The sequence below is a fragment of the Xiphophorus couchianus genome, chromosome 9 (genome assembly GCF_001444195.1).
Source record: "Xiphophorus couchianus chromosome 9, X_couchianus-1.0, whole genome shotgun sequence".
Taxonomy (NCBI): domain Eukaryota; kingdom Metazoa; phylum Chordata; class Actinopteri; order Cyprinodontiformes; family Poeciliidae; genus Xiphophorus; species Xiphophorus couchianus.
This window is the reverse complement of record NC_040236.1, coordinates 29,358,243-29,373,404: the sequence shown is the minus strand read 5'-3', so window position 1 is coordinate 29,373,404 and position 15,162 is coordinate 29,358,243. Positions and strand designations below refer to the sequence as shown.

At 37.9% G+C, this 15,162-nt stretch overlaps 1 protein-coding gene across 4 annotated transcripts in view; it reads left to right on the top strand.

The window, feature by feature from the left end:
- dnajc6 (DnaJ (Hsp40) homolog, subfamily C, member 6) overlaps positions 1-8,534 on the top strand; it is a 35,648-nt gene extending 27,114 nt beyond the window's left edge. For 3 of the 4 annotated variants that reach the window (XM_028027466.1, XM_028027463.1, XM_028027465.1), the window contains 3 exons: positions 464-612; positions 934-1,110; positions 4,480-8,534. In XM_028027466.1, coding sequence (XP_027883267.1) covers positions 464-612; positions 934-1,110; positions 4,480-4,584 — 431 coding nt within the window. In that variant the 3' untranslated portion in view covers positions 4,585-8,534. The remainder of the gene's footprint in view (positions 1-463; positions 613-933; positions 1,111-4,479) is intronic. The other variant, XM_028027464.1, reaches the window with a different exon arrangement.
- The last annotated feature ends 6,628 nt before the right edge of the window (positions 8,535-15,162 follow it).

The window sequence follows — 15,162 nt, the reverse complement described above, 5'->3', positions numbered from 1 at the left end:
TGGTGAGTGAGAGGTTGTAATTAAAGATTAATTTCTAGAAAACTTTCAAAATATAAGTTATAAAGGGTTTTGCTTGAAATGCAAAACAAAACCAAGCTGACAAAGAAGTTTTCACCAGATGGCATTTAAAATACATTTGACTGCTCTGTGTTATAATTAGAAACACGGAGCCCTGTGGTACTCACAAAGTAAATATGGTTTGTAATGAAAATGTATAATTAGCCACTACCAGTCCCACAGGTTCATTCCACATGACCTGAGTGTTATTTTTAAGTGTATTTTGACAGTCAATAATTGTAGTAAACTGAGACATGTTAGTCTTTGTGATGTTTTCAACATCTAGACTTCAGAGTTTTAATTAAGTAAGATTCAGACTTTTTACCTCTGGTTATTATATGACAACAGGTTGTGTTATTGTAGTTGCAGGTGTTTAAAAGCTTTATTCCATACTTTTGTGTTCCAGGTTCTAAGCCCAGAGCCTCAGAAGCTAACTTTGATGACCTGCTGTCTGGTCAGGGATTTGCAGGGACCAAAGAGAAAAAAGGCCCCAGGACAATAGCAGAGATGAGGAAGGAGGAAATGGCCAAAGAGATGGACCCAGAGAAAATTAAGGTACGAACACTAACAAACATAAAAATATTTTTACTCCATCTTATTTCCTTTAAGGTCTGATATTTTTGAACTCGTTAACTTAGAAGTGTGTTGGTAAGTTTACAAAGCATTTGGCTGTCAGAGCCTCCAAGTCTTTTCCAGAATTAATGAAGCAGTCAGTGTTGGTTTTCTGCTGCCAAACTTTGGTTTATCTAATTACTTCTTTTGAGTTTCACCAGAGCCAGAACTGCTGAAAGAGTTTTTGTTAATAATTGTTTCAAATCTGGTCCTTACTGGCCAATGGCGCCTCCATCTCTGTACCCCCTCCAACTTGTGACCCAGATTTTGGACTGGATCGAGGGGAAGGAGCGTAACATCCGCGCCCTGCTGTCCACCATGCACACGGTGCTTTGGGAGGGGGAAACACGCTGGAAGCCAGTGGGTATGGCTGACCTGGTTACCCCAGAACAGGTCAAGAAGGTTTACCGCAAAGCAGTGCTGGTTGTTCATCCTGATAAGGTGAGGATCACGATTAACAGAAAAGACCATGTGTGTACATGAAAGCCTTTTAAAATTTAGCTTAGGCCAGATTGTTTTCCTGTTAAGCTGTTTTACAATAATGTCTTATTTTGGCTCTATGAAAAAAAATACTTTTACTTTCTTCATATAAAATCAAGTTGAATTTTGGCCCTTTTTTAGCTTGATTTAATAAGATATTGCAAAATGTTTTATTTTTACCAAAAATCTTCTAATTGGAGATTTACTGCAGGTGTATTGCCAGTTGATTTTTATCAATATGTAATTTGCTGTTTTTCTGCTCTCTGCCTTGTACCTTGCCGAATATTTTATGGTGGACAGCATTTTTCATATTTTACATTACTAAAATACATACAGGAACCCACCAGAAGACCTGACTGTAACTAAATACAAAAAGTAAAGCAATATAAGTGTTGCAACTAAATTCCTGTATACTTCAATCTTAATACAAATAAAAAGTATAAATATCGAAAATTCACATACTTAATTGTGATATTTATTAAACATTTTAAATAATCCAGGTTTTCAGGATTATATATCTCTAAACTACAGAAGCAGAGGCGCCATCACACCCTGTGTGTGAGCAAGAGGGAGGGGTTACATTGATATCTTTAACAAAATGGGTTTCTTCATGACATCAAATATTTAGTTGGTGATAAGACAAGTTACAAGTTGCTTTGTTTAACAAGACAGTGAGAATTTTATTATGCTTTTCCTTTAACTGCACAAGAATTTTTTCATACATGACACCAAGAGCGACAACACGACAATACAAGCAACCACAACAAGAAGTATCTGAATGGCATTATGGCTGAGGGATTTTAAGGCTTGTTTTAAAAAGTCAAACATGGAGCTTCCATCCTGATGGACGGATTTCGCTGTTTCTTGAAGGTGGTTGACTATTTCATGGATTGTGATGTTGTAATCAGGAACAAAAGTGCAGCATTCAGATCCGATGATGGCACAAGTTCCTCCCTGGGCGGCTAAAAGAAAGTCCAGGGCGGCTCGGTTTTGCAAAGCTAGAAGTCTTACGGAGGCGAGCTCATTCGACATGAGTATGAGGGCCTTACCAGTTTCATTAGCTATCACTTCTATAGCCTTGGACAGATCAGCAATCTGATCTAAAGAAGACATGACTCCGTAAAAAGGGAGAAGTGTGCCAAGTGCATTTTTAAAAGGCGACTGATTGTGTGTTCCGAGAAAATCGGAAATTCCACGTCGTGGTCGCTTGAGAAAAGTTTTCTGCGGCATGTAGCGCGTCACCCTCATTGCTGGGACCACGTATCCCAACCCGCAGCGTCCATTGTAGTCCACCGGAAGATAGGGGTAAGCAAGGGTCCCACACACCCAGTACATGCCAACAGGAGAGGAGATGGAGCAGGTGGCTGTGCGGTAGGCTAAAGCATTCATGTGAGTCGCTCCTGCTGCAGCCAGACACTGATGGGGGGCGGCGTTAAAAGCTTTCCAGTCAGTTTCCCTCTGTCCTGAGCCCCACTTAAACGTGCGAAGGCAGTCCGATTGTCCCACTGGAACGTGGCCGTTGTTCTCCAAACACCAAGTGAACTTCTGAGGGAGGACAAGGATGGGAACTGGTTTGGGGGTTTGGAGACATCTGTTGCAGTTTCCATGTTCTTTCGCACAGTCAAGCGGTCTCATTTTCAAACTTGGGCAGTCGGGGTGAGAATAGGAACTGGGCAGGTGAACATGCATCAGGTGGCACGTGTCGCAGTCCGAGGCGGGCAGGACCATGAAAGGTAAACCCTCGCCAGCTGTGTAGGGAATCAGGCCGCAGACGTAGCAGCTGGAGTTCGGGCGCAGGTGGTTGGCCACTTGCCACGCCATGGTTAAGAAAATATTTCTGTCATCTCTTTTAATGTCTGGGAATTTGATGTGCTGCAAAGCTCCACTGGGGGTTACCACCAGCATCAGCATCAGAAGCTCAAAGAAAACAGACATTTTTGTTGTGGAAGCAAAAGTCCTCCTCTGTGTCTTGAAGATTTTCATATAAAAGCAAGAACCTGGAGAAAGTCGAACACTAGTGCCACCAAAAAAGACAGATGATACCTGTAAGATACAAAAGAACAATTCACAGCTGGACACTTAGAATAAACTGAGTTACATCTTAGGAATAAACAAAGTAAATGTACACAAATTTGTCTGTACCTGCAGAGTCAGTCAGGATTTCTATTTTTGTTCCTGAAGCAAATGTTCCAACATGCATACATCGAGGAGAACATGCAATACCTGCTTTTATCTTATCTGTCCTCTTTTTTTACTGGACAAAAGCCGAATCAGAAGACTAAGTATTCCCAATCAGAGGGGAGTAGTGAAGCAGTCACAAGACCCCTGATTGATCACTGGAGGAAATCAGGATATCAGGATTGTTCTAAAGGGTTAGTGACTGCTTCAGGCCAGATGTTATGAAATGTCCGTTACCCAAAAGCCCTTTAAAACAATAGTTCACAAACCCTTTCTATCATCTGCCCACCAATTTTTAGAACTGTTTTCTGTTGTTTTTGTCATAAAAAAACAACAAAATATAATTCTTAGTGCACGATTAGTTGTAGGATGTGTATTTGTTCTATTTATGCGTAGAGGCTAAAATGCCCAAGTTTGTGTGAATTGAAAGAAATTTAAAGATAAACTTATTTCCAAGCACTGGAATACATGGGGAAAATATATGAAACAATATATGAATAAGAATAAAACATTTAGAAAGGAGGCTACTTAATTCTACTTTGTACTTTAATACCAAGATTCATTGACTCAACTTATTGTAATGTTGATCTTCAGTTTCTCATAATACTACAATTGTTATGGTTTGTCTCTCTGGCTTTTATTTATTTTTATGTGATTCTTTTCTGTTTTTACAAACAAAAACAGGATAGTGACAAAAGAGACAGCCTGCATAATGTGAATTTTTCTCCTTTTTTGCTTAAGTCATATCTACAATTCTGTTTTTATTTAATTTACCATAAGAACTGTAAATGTTACTATCCAAAATTAAAAAGAAAAAAGTTTCCTTACAAGTCAGAGTCCCAAAGACAAAAGTTAGAAATTTCCTTCCTTCCTGTAAGAATATTTTCCAATTCATAGTGATTTTTTGTTTTGTATCTTAAATAAGTTCAAAAGAACTCAGAACACTGTAAATTGGAGTAAATGTAGAACTTATATGTGTAGTAAATTAAGTAAGATGAGAAGATGAGGTGGTGCTGCCCTGTCTTGTTCACCTTTTAGGTTTATTTTACGTGTCCAAGCTTTCATATGTAATATTAAAGCCAAAAAAAGAAGAGAAGTACTAATTTAGACTTCAAGGTATAACAGTTATATTCCTTTGCTCCTGCTTCACAGGCAACAGGACAACCTTATGAACAATATGCCAAGATGATTTTCATGGAACTGAACGATGCCTGGTCAGAATTTGAGAGCCAAGGACAAAAGCCTCTCTACTCCTAAAAACAAGTGAAAAGAAGTGAGCAACGTCAGGATGTTCCTTCCAGTTCTTTGTTCTAACCCTTAAAAGTGTCACCATCTCTGAAATGACTCACCATGTAACATCATCTGCCTTTATACCTGCGATTTCACTCAGATTGCTCCTTTTGCCCAAAACTCCTAACATCGGTGACGGCAACAGACGACCAAACAGACAAAAGAAGCGTCGCTGAACACAGACGTATGCTCTCTGTACGTACAGTATGTGGTGCAACAGCAACAAAGCTCACTGACCCCTTCCTTGACCTCTTGACCCCTGAGATCAGCTCAATCAAACCAACAGAGACGTCTGAGACATGGAGCTGTTTGAAAACAGGATACCGCAGGACAAGAGAAAAACAAATCAGGGAGCACATTCAGCAAACATTTCATCGACTGCTCCTTGTCAGAGCTACAGAGATAGCAGATACTCTTACTGTAAGGCACAACAAGCATTTATATGCATTTATGTTAGCTAGAATATAGGGTTTGCTCTTTGATCTGTGTGAAAATGCATTCAGGGTCTGTTGTGAAATCCATAGGAAGGATAAATTAAAAGGCAGCAACATCAAGTTACTGTAAAATTATCTGAAGGTATGTTTTTATTCCACTGAACATTGTTTGTTTAGAACAGATTGAATCTATTAATAGTAGTCAATGAGAAATACCATCAATATGTGTTCAGCAGAATTAAGATTTCATGATTTTCTGAGATTTATTTTTATCACTTTTGCCGTGTCACGTTAATGTGGTGTAAAGACATTCCTGGAGGATGTGTTGATGCCATTCTTTATTCATGATGGTGTTTCCAGGCAAAATTGTGAGTGGACTAGAGAGGATCCCGTCCATGAATGCTTTACTTAAAGCAGCTACCACCATTTCTTTTTGGAAAAGTTATTTTTCAATCTGTTTCAACCAGTTTTAAATTAGGTTTCAGTCAATAAAATAACTTTACTTAATTCCTCCAGCCCATTCCTGGTACTTCATGTAAAACATCGATTTTTCCTTGATGTTGGTGTTCGCCTCACATGCGAGAACATGTGAGTATGCAGAGTATCCCTCAGTATACTCTGCACTCGTGGTAATTTCTCTCCTTGAATTTGTTGATGATTTGACACATTGTTTATTTTTGTTCACTCTTAATATGTGAGGCTATTCACATGCAAACCAATGATGATGGCCTGTGTTTCCATGGAGATGATGACTGACAAAATAAGATTTAGAGCAACACTCACATTTAAAGCAACTATTGTTTTTTTCTAATTCAATCAGAGAGCCATTAGTTGCCCCGTTCTTGTTAACACTTTGCGCTAAGCTGATTATAAAATCATTGAATCATTTTTGTGGCAGAACTAAAACACATCATGAATTTGTTCTTTTTATTAGGTTTCTTTTTTTTTTTTTCTTTTTTTACTAAATTTGCAGTAATTGGTTTTAGTCTAATAAAAGGCACTTTTAAGACAGTAGCTGTCTATTTAGTGAAAACAGCTTCTCAGAGCTTTTTGACTGTGTTATTCCTGGTGGGCTTTCATTTCTGTTAATTACATGATAATAGGTGTGTATGTTTAAAATAATTGGTTCTTAGATCAAAACATGTGAAAAGAAATAACACTTTTTCTGACTACTGATTCTCTCCGTAAGCTGGGAGTTGTACATTTTAGGACTGTAAAGCACCTCATGCATAGCCTCATAAAGTAATATCAATTTGCAATTGAAAACCTGTGAAAGCACAAACATTTTTAATGTACTTAAAAAAAGCAGCTGATGCACATGTTTGATCAAATTACAAAGCAATACACCTGAATGACATAAATACATCTGTATGTGTGCTAAATGAGTTGTGCAACAATTATTAATCTTAGGTTTCTTAGTTTAATCATATCAGTCATGCTGTTTGAGTTTAGTTTGTCTTCAGCCAGACAGACAAAATTACAAAAACAATTTGCTCATATCAACACAACACATATTTGTTTCACTAAACTGATAATCCCACACAATGACTGCATTTACCTAGAAAAAGCCATGTGAGCAACCAGACGTTAATCAGGAGAAAGAAGCAAACCTAAATAGATTTTATCGGATAAATCTTGATTATTTAAAAATAAAAGCAAAGATGTAAAACATTTTACACATTTTCACTTATTTTGTTCATTCTGTTCATTATTTTGATATTACTCCATCACCTCTTGAAATTGGATTTCACCCTTAATAACTCATATCTTCAAAATAAGAAGGTACTGAACTTTAAGAATTTTATTGTTTTCACTTGACTTGTGTTGTTTACTTTGATGAGACATTTGTTTCCATTTTGCACAGTTTCATATCAACACTAAAGTACAGGAGGCTTGACTTAGGGAAGTGTTTGAAATGGTTTCATTCCAACCTAACTTGTGTGAGCTTTGTTCCTTTAATATCAGCTACAATTGTTCATCAGCTTGTTGGAAATTGTTTAATAAATAGAATAATGTCCATGAAAACTTAAAATACTATAAGGCAGATTTAAAAAAGGGCGACCCTGAACTTTTGGCCAAACTGAGGTGTGACCTGACGGTGTTGGATGGACACGGCACCACAGAGATGTTGAGTTGGATTTAGGTCAGGTGTGTTTGGGCTCCAGGAACTGTCTGGATACTCTTGCCACATGAGGCCTGGCAATTTCGCACACCAGGAGAAACCCAGGATCCAATGCACCAGTGTACATTCTTCAACTGATACCTAATGGTCATCTTGCAGAGGTCAGAGTACCATCTGTGGATTTACCTCCCCAGACCACGACTGACCAACTAAACCAGTCACTGTCATGTTCTGCAGACCTTTTCTATGTGAAAAGCACAACTGCACCAGTGGTTCTGGGCTGTCAATTCTGGTATTCTATGGCAAACTGAGCTTTGTAATTCTGGATGTCAGACCACCAGGAAGTCTGTTTCTGATTGTATTGGTCAGAGTGGCCTGCTGGACGTTAATTTTGGTGCTGATGTTTTTCTTTATTGCACTAATTAGTAGACACCAGTCCTTCAAAAGGGTTAAGGATTAGAGAGCCCCGCCAAGCTCTCTAATGAGTAGAGCAGGTGTCTCCAACCCTAGTCCTCAAGAGCTACCGTCCTCCAGGTTTTGGATGTATCAATTCTCCACACACCTAAATCAAATGAATGACTCATTACCAGGCCTTTGCCAAACTTGATTACCACTCTGAAGAGGTAATTCAATCATTTGTTTCAAGTGTGTTGGGACAGGGATCTATTTAAAACCTGCAGGACAGCAGCTTTCAAGGACGAGGACCGGAGATTCAGCTCCATGCTTTTGAGACACAACAAACCTTTTGTGCCACTGTGGGTGAGTTTCAACCTCTGCATGGTCCAGTTATTACTTCATTCAACCAGGAGCACAGCAACATTGTTTTTACATTTGGTTTTTACACATTGGAACTTTACTTTGTGCTACCCAGTCAGTTTCAAATCACTCAAGATTTCCACTGAAGGTTTGTTTCACCCATAGAGAACTTTCATTCAGGAGGAAAAGTTTTGTTTGGAATCCTTGAAAGACAGCAGGTCTCAGACTGAAACTAAACTTGAAACTGATGTTTTGTGTTTTCTTTTATTCGAGTATACCTGATGAAGAGAGCTGTCTGTTATCGATTTACACCGAGGACCTAAATGTGAAACGACCCTTGTTAACCCCACCGCTGACTGACAGTGCAATCTTGCAGCTAACCTCTGTACTGTAATCAGTCCATGTGTTGTTTGAAGCTGTGGTATGTATGAGTCAGATTTGACTACTTTATGTCACGTGTTTGCCTGTCTGCTGTTCAAGTATTAATTAATTGTGTAAAATTTTTGTTCATGTGTTTTCTTTTTAGGTTCTGTTTACTGTTACAGGATGTATATAATGAACATGTGCAGTGCACAAAAATAAACAGTAAACAGAGTGAAACATCAGCGTTTTCCTCGTTTGTTTTCCCCCTTGATTGCAATTCTCATTTTTAAACGCAAGATGGCAGCAAAAGCGACTCAAACTGTTCTTTGTGCTGTGCATTGTGCCTCCTAGTGAAAATTACTTTAAAAAGAAAAAAAAAACTATTAAAATGAATAAAAATCACAAAAAATAGTAAAACATTTTATCCAGATCCTACAGCAAAGTAATTAAAACAGAATAATGCAGCAGCCATAAACATGGCAAATATTTGTGTACGAGTTCATAAACAAATATATCTAATTAAAGCAAGACATGATTGATTTAAGCTTTGCAACATACTGTAAACACATGTTTGTATTATGGAACTAATATGTATAGGGCATTTTATCTACTTGAAATTAAAAGTTAATGCACAGTGCAGATGCTGCTGGTAAACTAAACCAACCTGCTACATTTCAGTTCGGCTGCTCACCTTTTGTGAGTAATATGATGAATAATGTGGAAAAGTTTCTCCTTGGGGCATCACATGGGAGAAACAGGACTTTGGTACTGCTGTCTGAAGGAAATGGGTATAATTGGAAAATGGCTGTATCATCACTGATCACAGGATCAGTGATGTGCAGCTCATTTCAGTTTTTCCTTCTTTCTTTTCCATCCTACTCTGTCTCCTGACAGCGCTGACGCATTTCTTGTGGTTGGGCAAGAGCTTAAGGACGTTAACAATTAGCAAAAGCTGATATTTTATGTCTTGCATCCCAAAAGATGTGAGGGTAATACAGACACACAAGAATTTAAAAAATTTAAATGTCCCTCTTTGTTTCCTCCACAGACATTAAGTGAGATTCAACACGCAGTTACACTTCCACAATCTGACCATGCATACCGAAAATGTTTATCTCAATATTTAAGTAGTGATTAGTACAATTATTAAAACTACAATATATATATATATATATATAACCATAAAGTATGCAACACCAAATTCTAAAGGGTTGCTTGGATGCAAGATTTGGGAGTTTACAATATTTTAGGTGCCTTGCATTGCTTGTCTGAATACTAAATAACACACTGAGCGATAAACACCAATAAGTGATTGGGTGTTTTCCAGTTTTGTGTGTTTTCCTAACATAGTTCAGACCTAGAAATTGGTAGAAGTGACCAAAGAAGTCATTTCTTCTCTGTTTATGCAGAGTAGAGAGAAAAAATTAGGAGGTTGTCCTAATTTTGGGGGTTGTCCCAAAATTAGGACAACCTAATTTACCCCCCATGTTTAGGGAGGAAATTACCTAAACATGGTAATTTTTAGGTAAAAATGACCAAATACATGTTTGGGACCCCCCCAAACATGTATTGGTATGATTAAACCAAGTCAAATTAACATGTAAAACTGTCAAGCAGGGGTTCTCATAAAATGTCCAAAGCATTTAAACCTAATAAATTACATTATGTTGATCTTGTTAGAAATTACCTCAAAATTCACTCTACAAGGGCTCCTTTTGCTTTGATTTTAGTTTATATGGAAAAAGCGTATCGACATTTAAATGTTTCTGTTTTCACACATTCGTCCTACTGCTGATAAGCACGTATCTGAGAAACAATGTTGCTGTCTGATTTTAATTTTTTTTCATAAGACATAAGTCTAACAAAACAGTTACAGCATGCAGACAACATTCACCGCTGCAGTTCTCTCAGCTGGAAAATGTTCAAGTCTCAAGAGATGCTTCTGCTTCAGTCTAGGAAATCATTAGGAGCCCAGAAGGAAAGTTTTTTTTGACTGAATGGTCATTAAAATAAATACCTGTAGATTGTTAATGAAAAGTTTTGGTCCATTAGACATAATTGTTGGATGTAGATTCAATGTTTTTCACCTTGATAATGAATGTTGACATTTGTAAATACGTGTAGAACAGAAATGGAAAAGAACATCATTAAACTTGTTGCTTTTTGTCTTACTGTCATGGGTGTATTGGGGGGGAACTCTGGCTTGAGTGTGAAACCCAAATCCTGAGACTGTTATTTTTAGCCATCCAGATTTGAAGTTGTTTCTGGAAATGGTCTGTTGTTTTTCTTGTCGGTTTGCATTCAGAGACAATTCTTGACCAGGACATGAGGAAATAAATGCATACATTTTTAAAAAGCATCCTTCAGGGAGTGGAGTGGAGATAAAACTTTGCCAACAAGAATCTGTATTTAGTCTTTAACTTCTTCAAACACCATATGAGAAGGGTTTTGTTCCCAAAATTTGCCTTGTCAATATTTTAAGTGGTCAAGTTGAAACTCTTTGGCTTCTTTCACTTCTTTATGATGTTGTGTTTAATGACCCATAAGTCAATTTATTTCTGGTGATTAAAATTCAGACGTTAGATCCAACATATTAAAGTTAATCTACTGATTTTATTTCCATTACTAAGTATTCATCAGAGGGCTTTGGAAGAACAGCTGCTAAATAAAATTTGTGTATGTATATATGTATATATATATATATATATATACTCTATATATATAATATGACCATGCAAACCCAGGACCTTCCTGCTGTAAGTAAACAGTGCTACCAGCTGTGCCACTGTGTAGCCCACAGTTAACACCAGACATAGCTGGGAGGCCAGTAGTTTAGCTCACACTCATCATGAGAATGAATAATAATTTGGGATCTTTATGGGTGCATTTGAACTATTCTGTGTTGAATAGAATAGCAAAGCTTCAACAAAAAAAACAATAGGTTTATCTAAAATGGATAATTTTTTTGGGAATGGACAAATCATAGCCTTCCTAAAACCAAAACCCTAAGCCCTTTGAAAATCTGTGACCTTCCCTTGAAGTTCTGTGGCTGGAAACAGTTTATTTAAATTTGCTCTATAAAGTCTGAAAACAGTAGTCAAATATCCAAAAGGGACCTTGAAGTGGTGTGTGCCATTTAAACCAGTTAACCACCTCTGTAGGAAATTTTGTTAAATACTTTAAAAACAAATATCCCCAGATTTGTCTCAGTTTTTTCAGAGAACCCTTTTTAAAATATAGTTGCTCGTTGTTTGAATGGGCAGATGAAACTGACACTGTCTCCTGTTAACATCAATTTGTAATGGCCGCCTTAATTTATTGAATCTGACTAATACTTTCGACTTTGAAAGGTTAAAATTTTCCTCACTACATGCATTCACTTGTTCAGAAATTGCAACATGTTCTGGATGATTCAATAAAAATGTGTGACCTGGAAATGCGTAGTTTGCATTCCAAGACGCAGAGATGTTTCAACAGGAGTGTGCAGTTTTCTCAGAGTAGCTGTTTTTATTTCTTGACCTCCTCTTACTGCTTTGATAAGGAGTAACATGTCACAGAAAATGTGCGCTCTATGTGAGAGGGCACAGTCCTAAACCAATCCCCGCAATGTTAAGGAAGTTCCTGTTTTCTAACACCTTATTCAGCAGTTTACATGTCCTGAAGAGAGTTGTGCGCTTGCTGTGTCTCACATATTGTACTTCTAAGCAGAATGAACCATTAATATTCAATCAAATTTATAAACTTGTCCTATTGAAGCATGCTGTTTACAGATTATGCCACTGCGGTCCAGATTTCAGGAACAAAGGAACAAACCTCTTGCCCCTGTTGTGGTCAGCAGAGTTTTGGCACCTTACTGGTAGTTTAAAAATAGAGCGTTAATGTTTGGCATTGCTGCCTCGCACTCATGGATTGAAAACAGCTGCACCGCTGATGGGAGGCAAAAACAATGGAACTGCAATAATGCCTTTGCCAATGACACAACACTGTTTTAAAACAGCAGATTGTTGTTGGGGCTTGTAGCTTTTTGCCCTGCTGGTTATTTCTTGGGGTCAATCTAATTATAAAAGTACAGGCTACTGTAACGATAAGTGACTTTCAGGAAAGTCGGATGGACAATAACCTTTAGTGCTAATTAGTCACTAAAGAACTGGATAATCATGGGAAGATGAAAATAAAGAACTTTTTAAACAAAATCATATGTTAACTCATCGTATTAGGAAATACTTTACTGTTTGAAACAAAACATTGGCACCACATTAATTTCCAACCCTACAATTGTAGAATAGGTTGTAACTGAATCCTTTTGAAGACTTTACTTTTAAGGCTGATGGGAATGTTTAGGAACTTTTGATTAATAATCCAGCAGAGCTGTACACCACAACCATAACATAAAAATGCAAACAATACAAATACAATGAAAATAACTGTAAAAACCAACACTTCAGACTGAGTTAAATAGATTGAGGAGGAGTAAGCTTTAAGCAAAGACTTACAACCACAAAGAGACTGAATTCATTTGATATGAAAAGATAAACCATTCCACAGCTTCGGGGAAGCAACTGAGAGGAAGCAGCTGCCTCTCAACTTCCTCCTCATTTCCCGGACGACTAACAACTGACTAAGCACGAGTTGGGGAACATAAGGCAGGTCAGACAGATGCCATGGGGCAAGGTCATGAAAAACATTTGAAAACAAACAGAAGGATTTTAAAATCTATTCTAAAACTATTCTAAAATCTATTCTAAAAGCTAGAGAGGTGATGCTAAAACAGAAGCAATATTCTCTCGCCTGTTAGTAGAGATTAAATCCAAGCAGTAGCATTTAAAACCAACTGGAATCTAGACGGTCTCCTGTGACTGAGGCGACCAACATAAAGTGCAATACAGTCTGAGGTTTATTACTTGTGTATCACATTTAAGACTCCAATCCAGCCTTACAAGGAGGTACTGATATAGTGAGACAAGGTCAACTTGAGGTTTTGAACTGTCACTCGGCCCAAACAACAGAGCTTCAGTTTTTTTATTGGAACTGTGTGCTTTTGCCATGTTTCCTGGTAATTTTCATAAATGTATAAACTGAGGAATTTATTTTCAAAAATAAATTTGGGATTTAGGGGTTCTGGTATCTGCGACATCTGGGAAGGAGAAGAGTGATTAGAACAGCAAAACAGGTGTTTAGTTAATTCTTTGTAATGATGAAGGAAAGTGGGCTCTCGCTTCCAGGATTGGTAGTTGACATTGAGGAGGGTAAATGATCCAGGAAGTACTTGACAGACTTCCTGGATCATCTACCCTCGGTGGAGTTTGATGAGGATTATTGTTCTAGAAGGATTCTGAGAGCAGAGGGTGTTGGAGTACAGGCAGGCAGATGACAGCCAAAGACAATAGAGCAGTTGTGGAGACCGTGGAATGAACAAACATCGGACGATGACTGACTCAAAGGTTTCTGGTGGAAAAATCTGGAATTTGGTGAGAGGACACAGCAGTGACTTCACCCTAGAACAGGGGTGGGCAATCCTGGTCCTCGAGGGCCGGTGTCCTGCAACTCTTGACTGTCTCCCTGGTCCAACACACTTGAATCCAATAGTTGAATCACCTCCTAAGTGCAGTCAAGTTCTCCAGAGTCCTGCTAATGACCTCATTATTTGACTCAGGTGTGTTGAAGTAGAGATACATCTAAAAGTTGCAGGAGACCGGCCCTCGAGGACCAGGATTGCCCACCCCTGCCCTAGAAGGTACAAAGTGTATGAGGAGTGAGTCAAAGATAGGTAAGCTAGAAGACTTTCAGACTTAATAAATAACTTTCTTAATACTCAAGGTTAACCTTTACCAGAAAGGTTCACCATCAGATAATGACAGATCCTTAAATCCCTTGCAGTCGGGTGAGATAACTGCAGTCAGGAGCTCCTTTGTTCAGGAAAGAGCCTCTCTCAAACAAAACAGATCCACACACTAAGATCAGTAAGACTCTATGATTGACCTGTTCTGCAACAAACACTTCTGGTGGGTCTTCCACAAAACAAAGCATTAAACTTTAGCAAAACATCTCCTGCACACAGTTCAGCATTGAGGAAGATCTGTTTCTCTTCTAGAACATTTTAAAAAAGAGGCCTTGGTATCAGTCAGTCTTTAAAATACAACAAACCAAAACATAAACCAAAGCTACTTAGATCTGATTCACCAGACTCAACATCACAGATCTTCTGTAATCTATGGTTGTGGAAAATTAAACTACTTTTCATTTTGCGTCATATCAAGATCATAAATATCCTCCCGGGTAACAAACCCATTAACAAACTGTGAAAATATTAGTAAATAGCTGTTTCTGCACTCGAGTTGGGGAGTATTTAACTTATTGAAGTTAAATAGTGCAGAAAAAAATCAATGTTTTTCTGCGCTAATGACGTTTGGCAGTGTGCAGATACAAACTGCTTTGATTTGATTGATAAAATAATTTTTAAGCACACATTCTTTTTTGAAGGTTCTTGTTGAAGGTGTCCTTTTAGTCTCTGGAGAGTCACATAAAAAGATTTGGCCCCCAGGATATGAGTTTGACACATGGTTTGGGGAATAACGTCCCCAAATATTTGGTGAAAAACAAAAATTTCCTGACAACAGGTAACTGAATTGGGAAGATCCTATCAGAAAATAGCTGAGATTCCTGCACACTAAGAAAAATCAACAAAAATTACTCCATAGCAGGAGGCAGGATAATAGGTTCTGGACAAGTTACCATGCAGATCTCTGGAAGAAAAGTAGCTTTACAGACCATGAATAATAAGACTGGAGACAATTACTGTATAACACATACATTCTCTGGTAGTGATATCACTTCATTAGTGCCATTTCTTCATTTGGGTGGGATTTATTG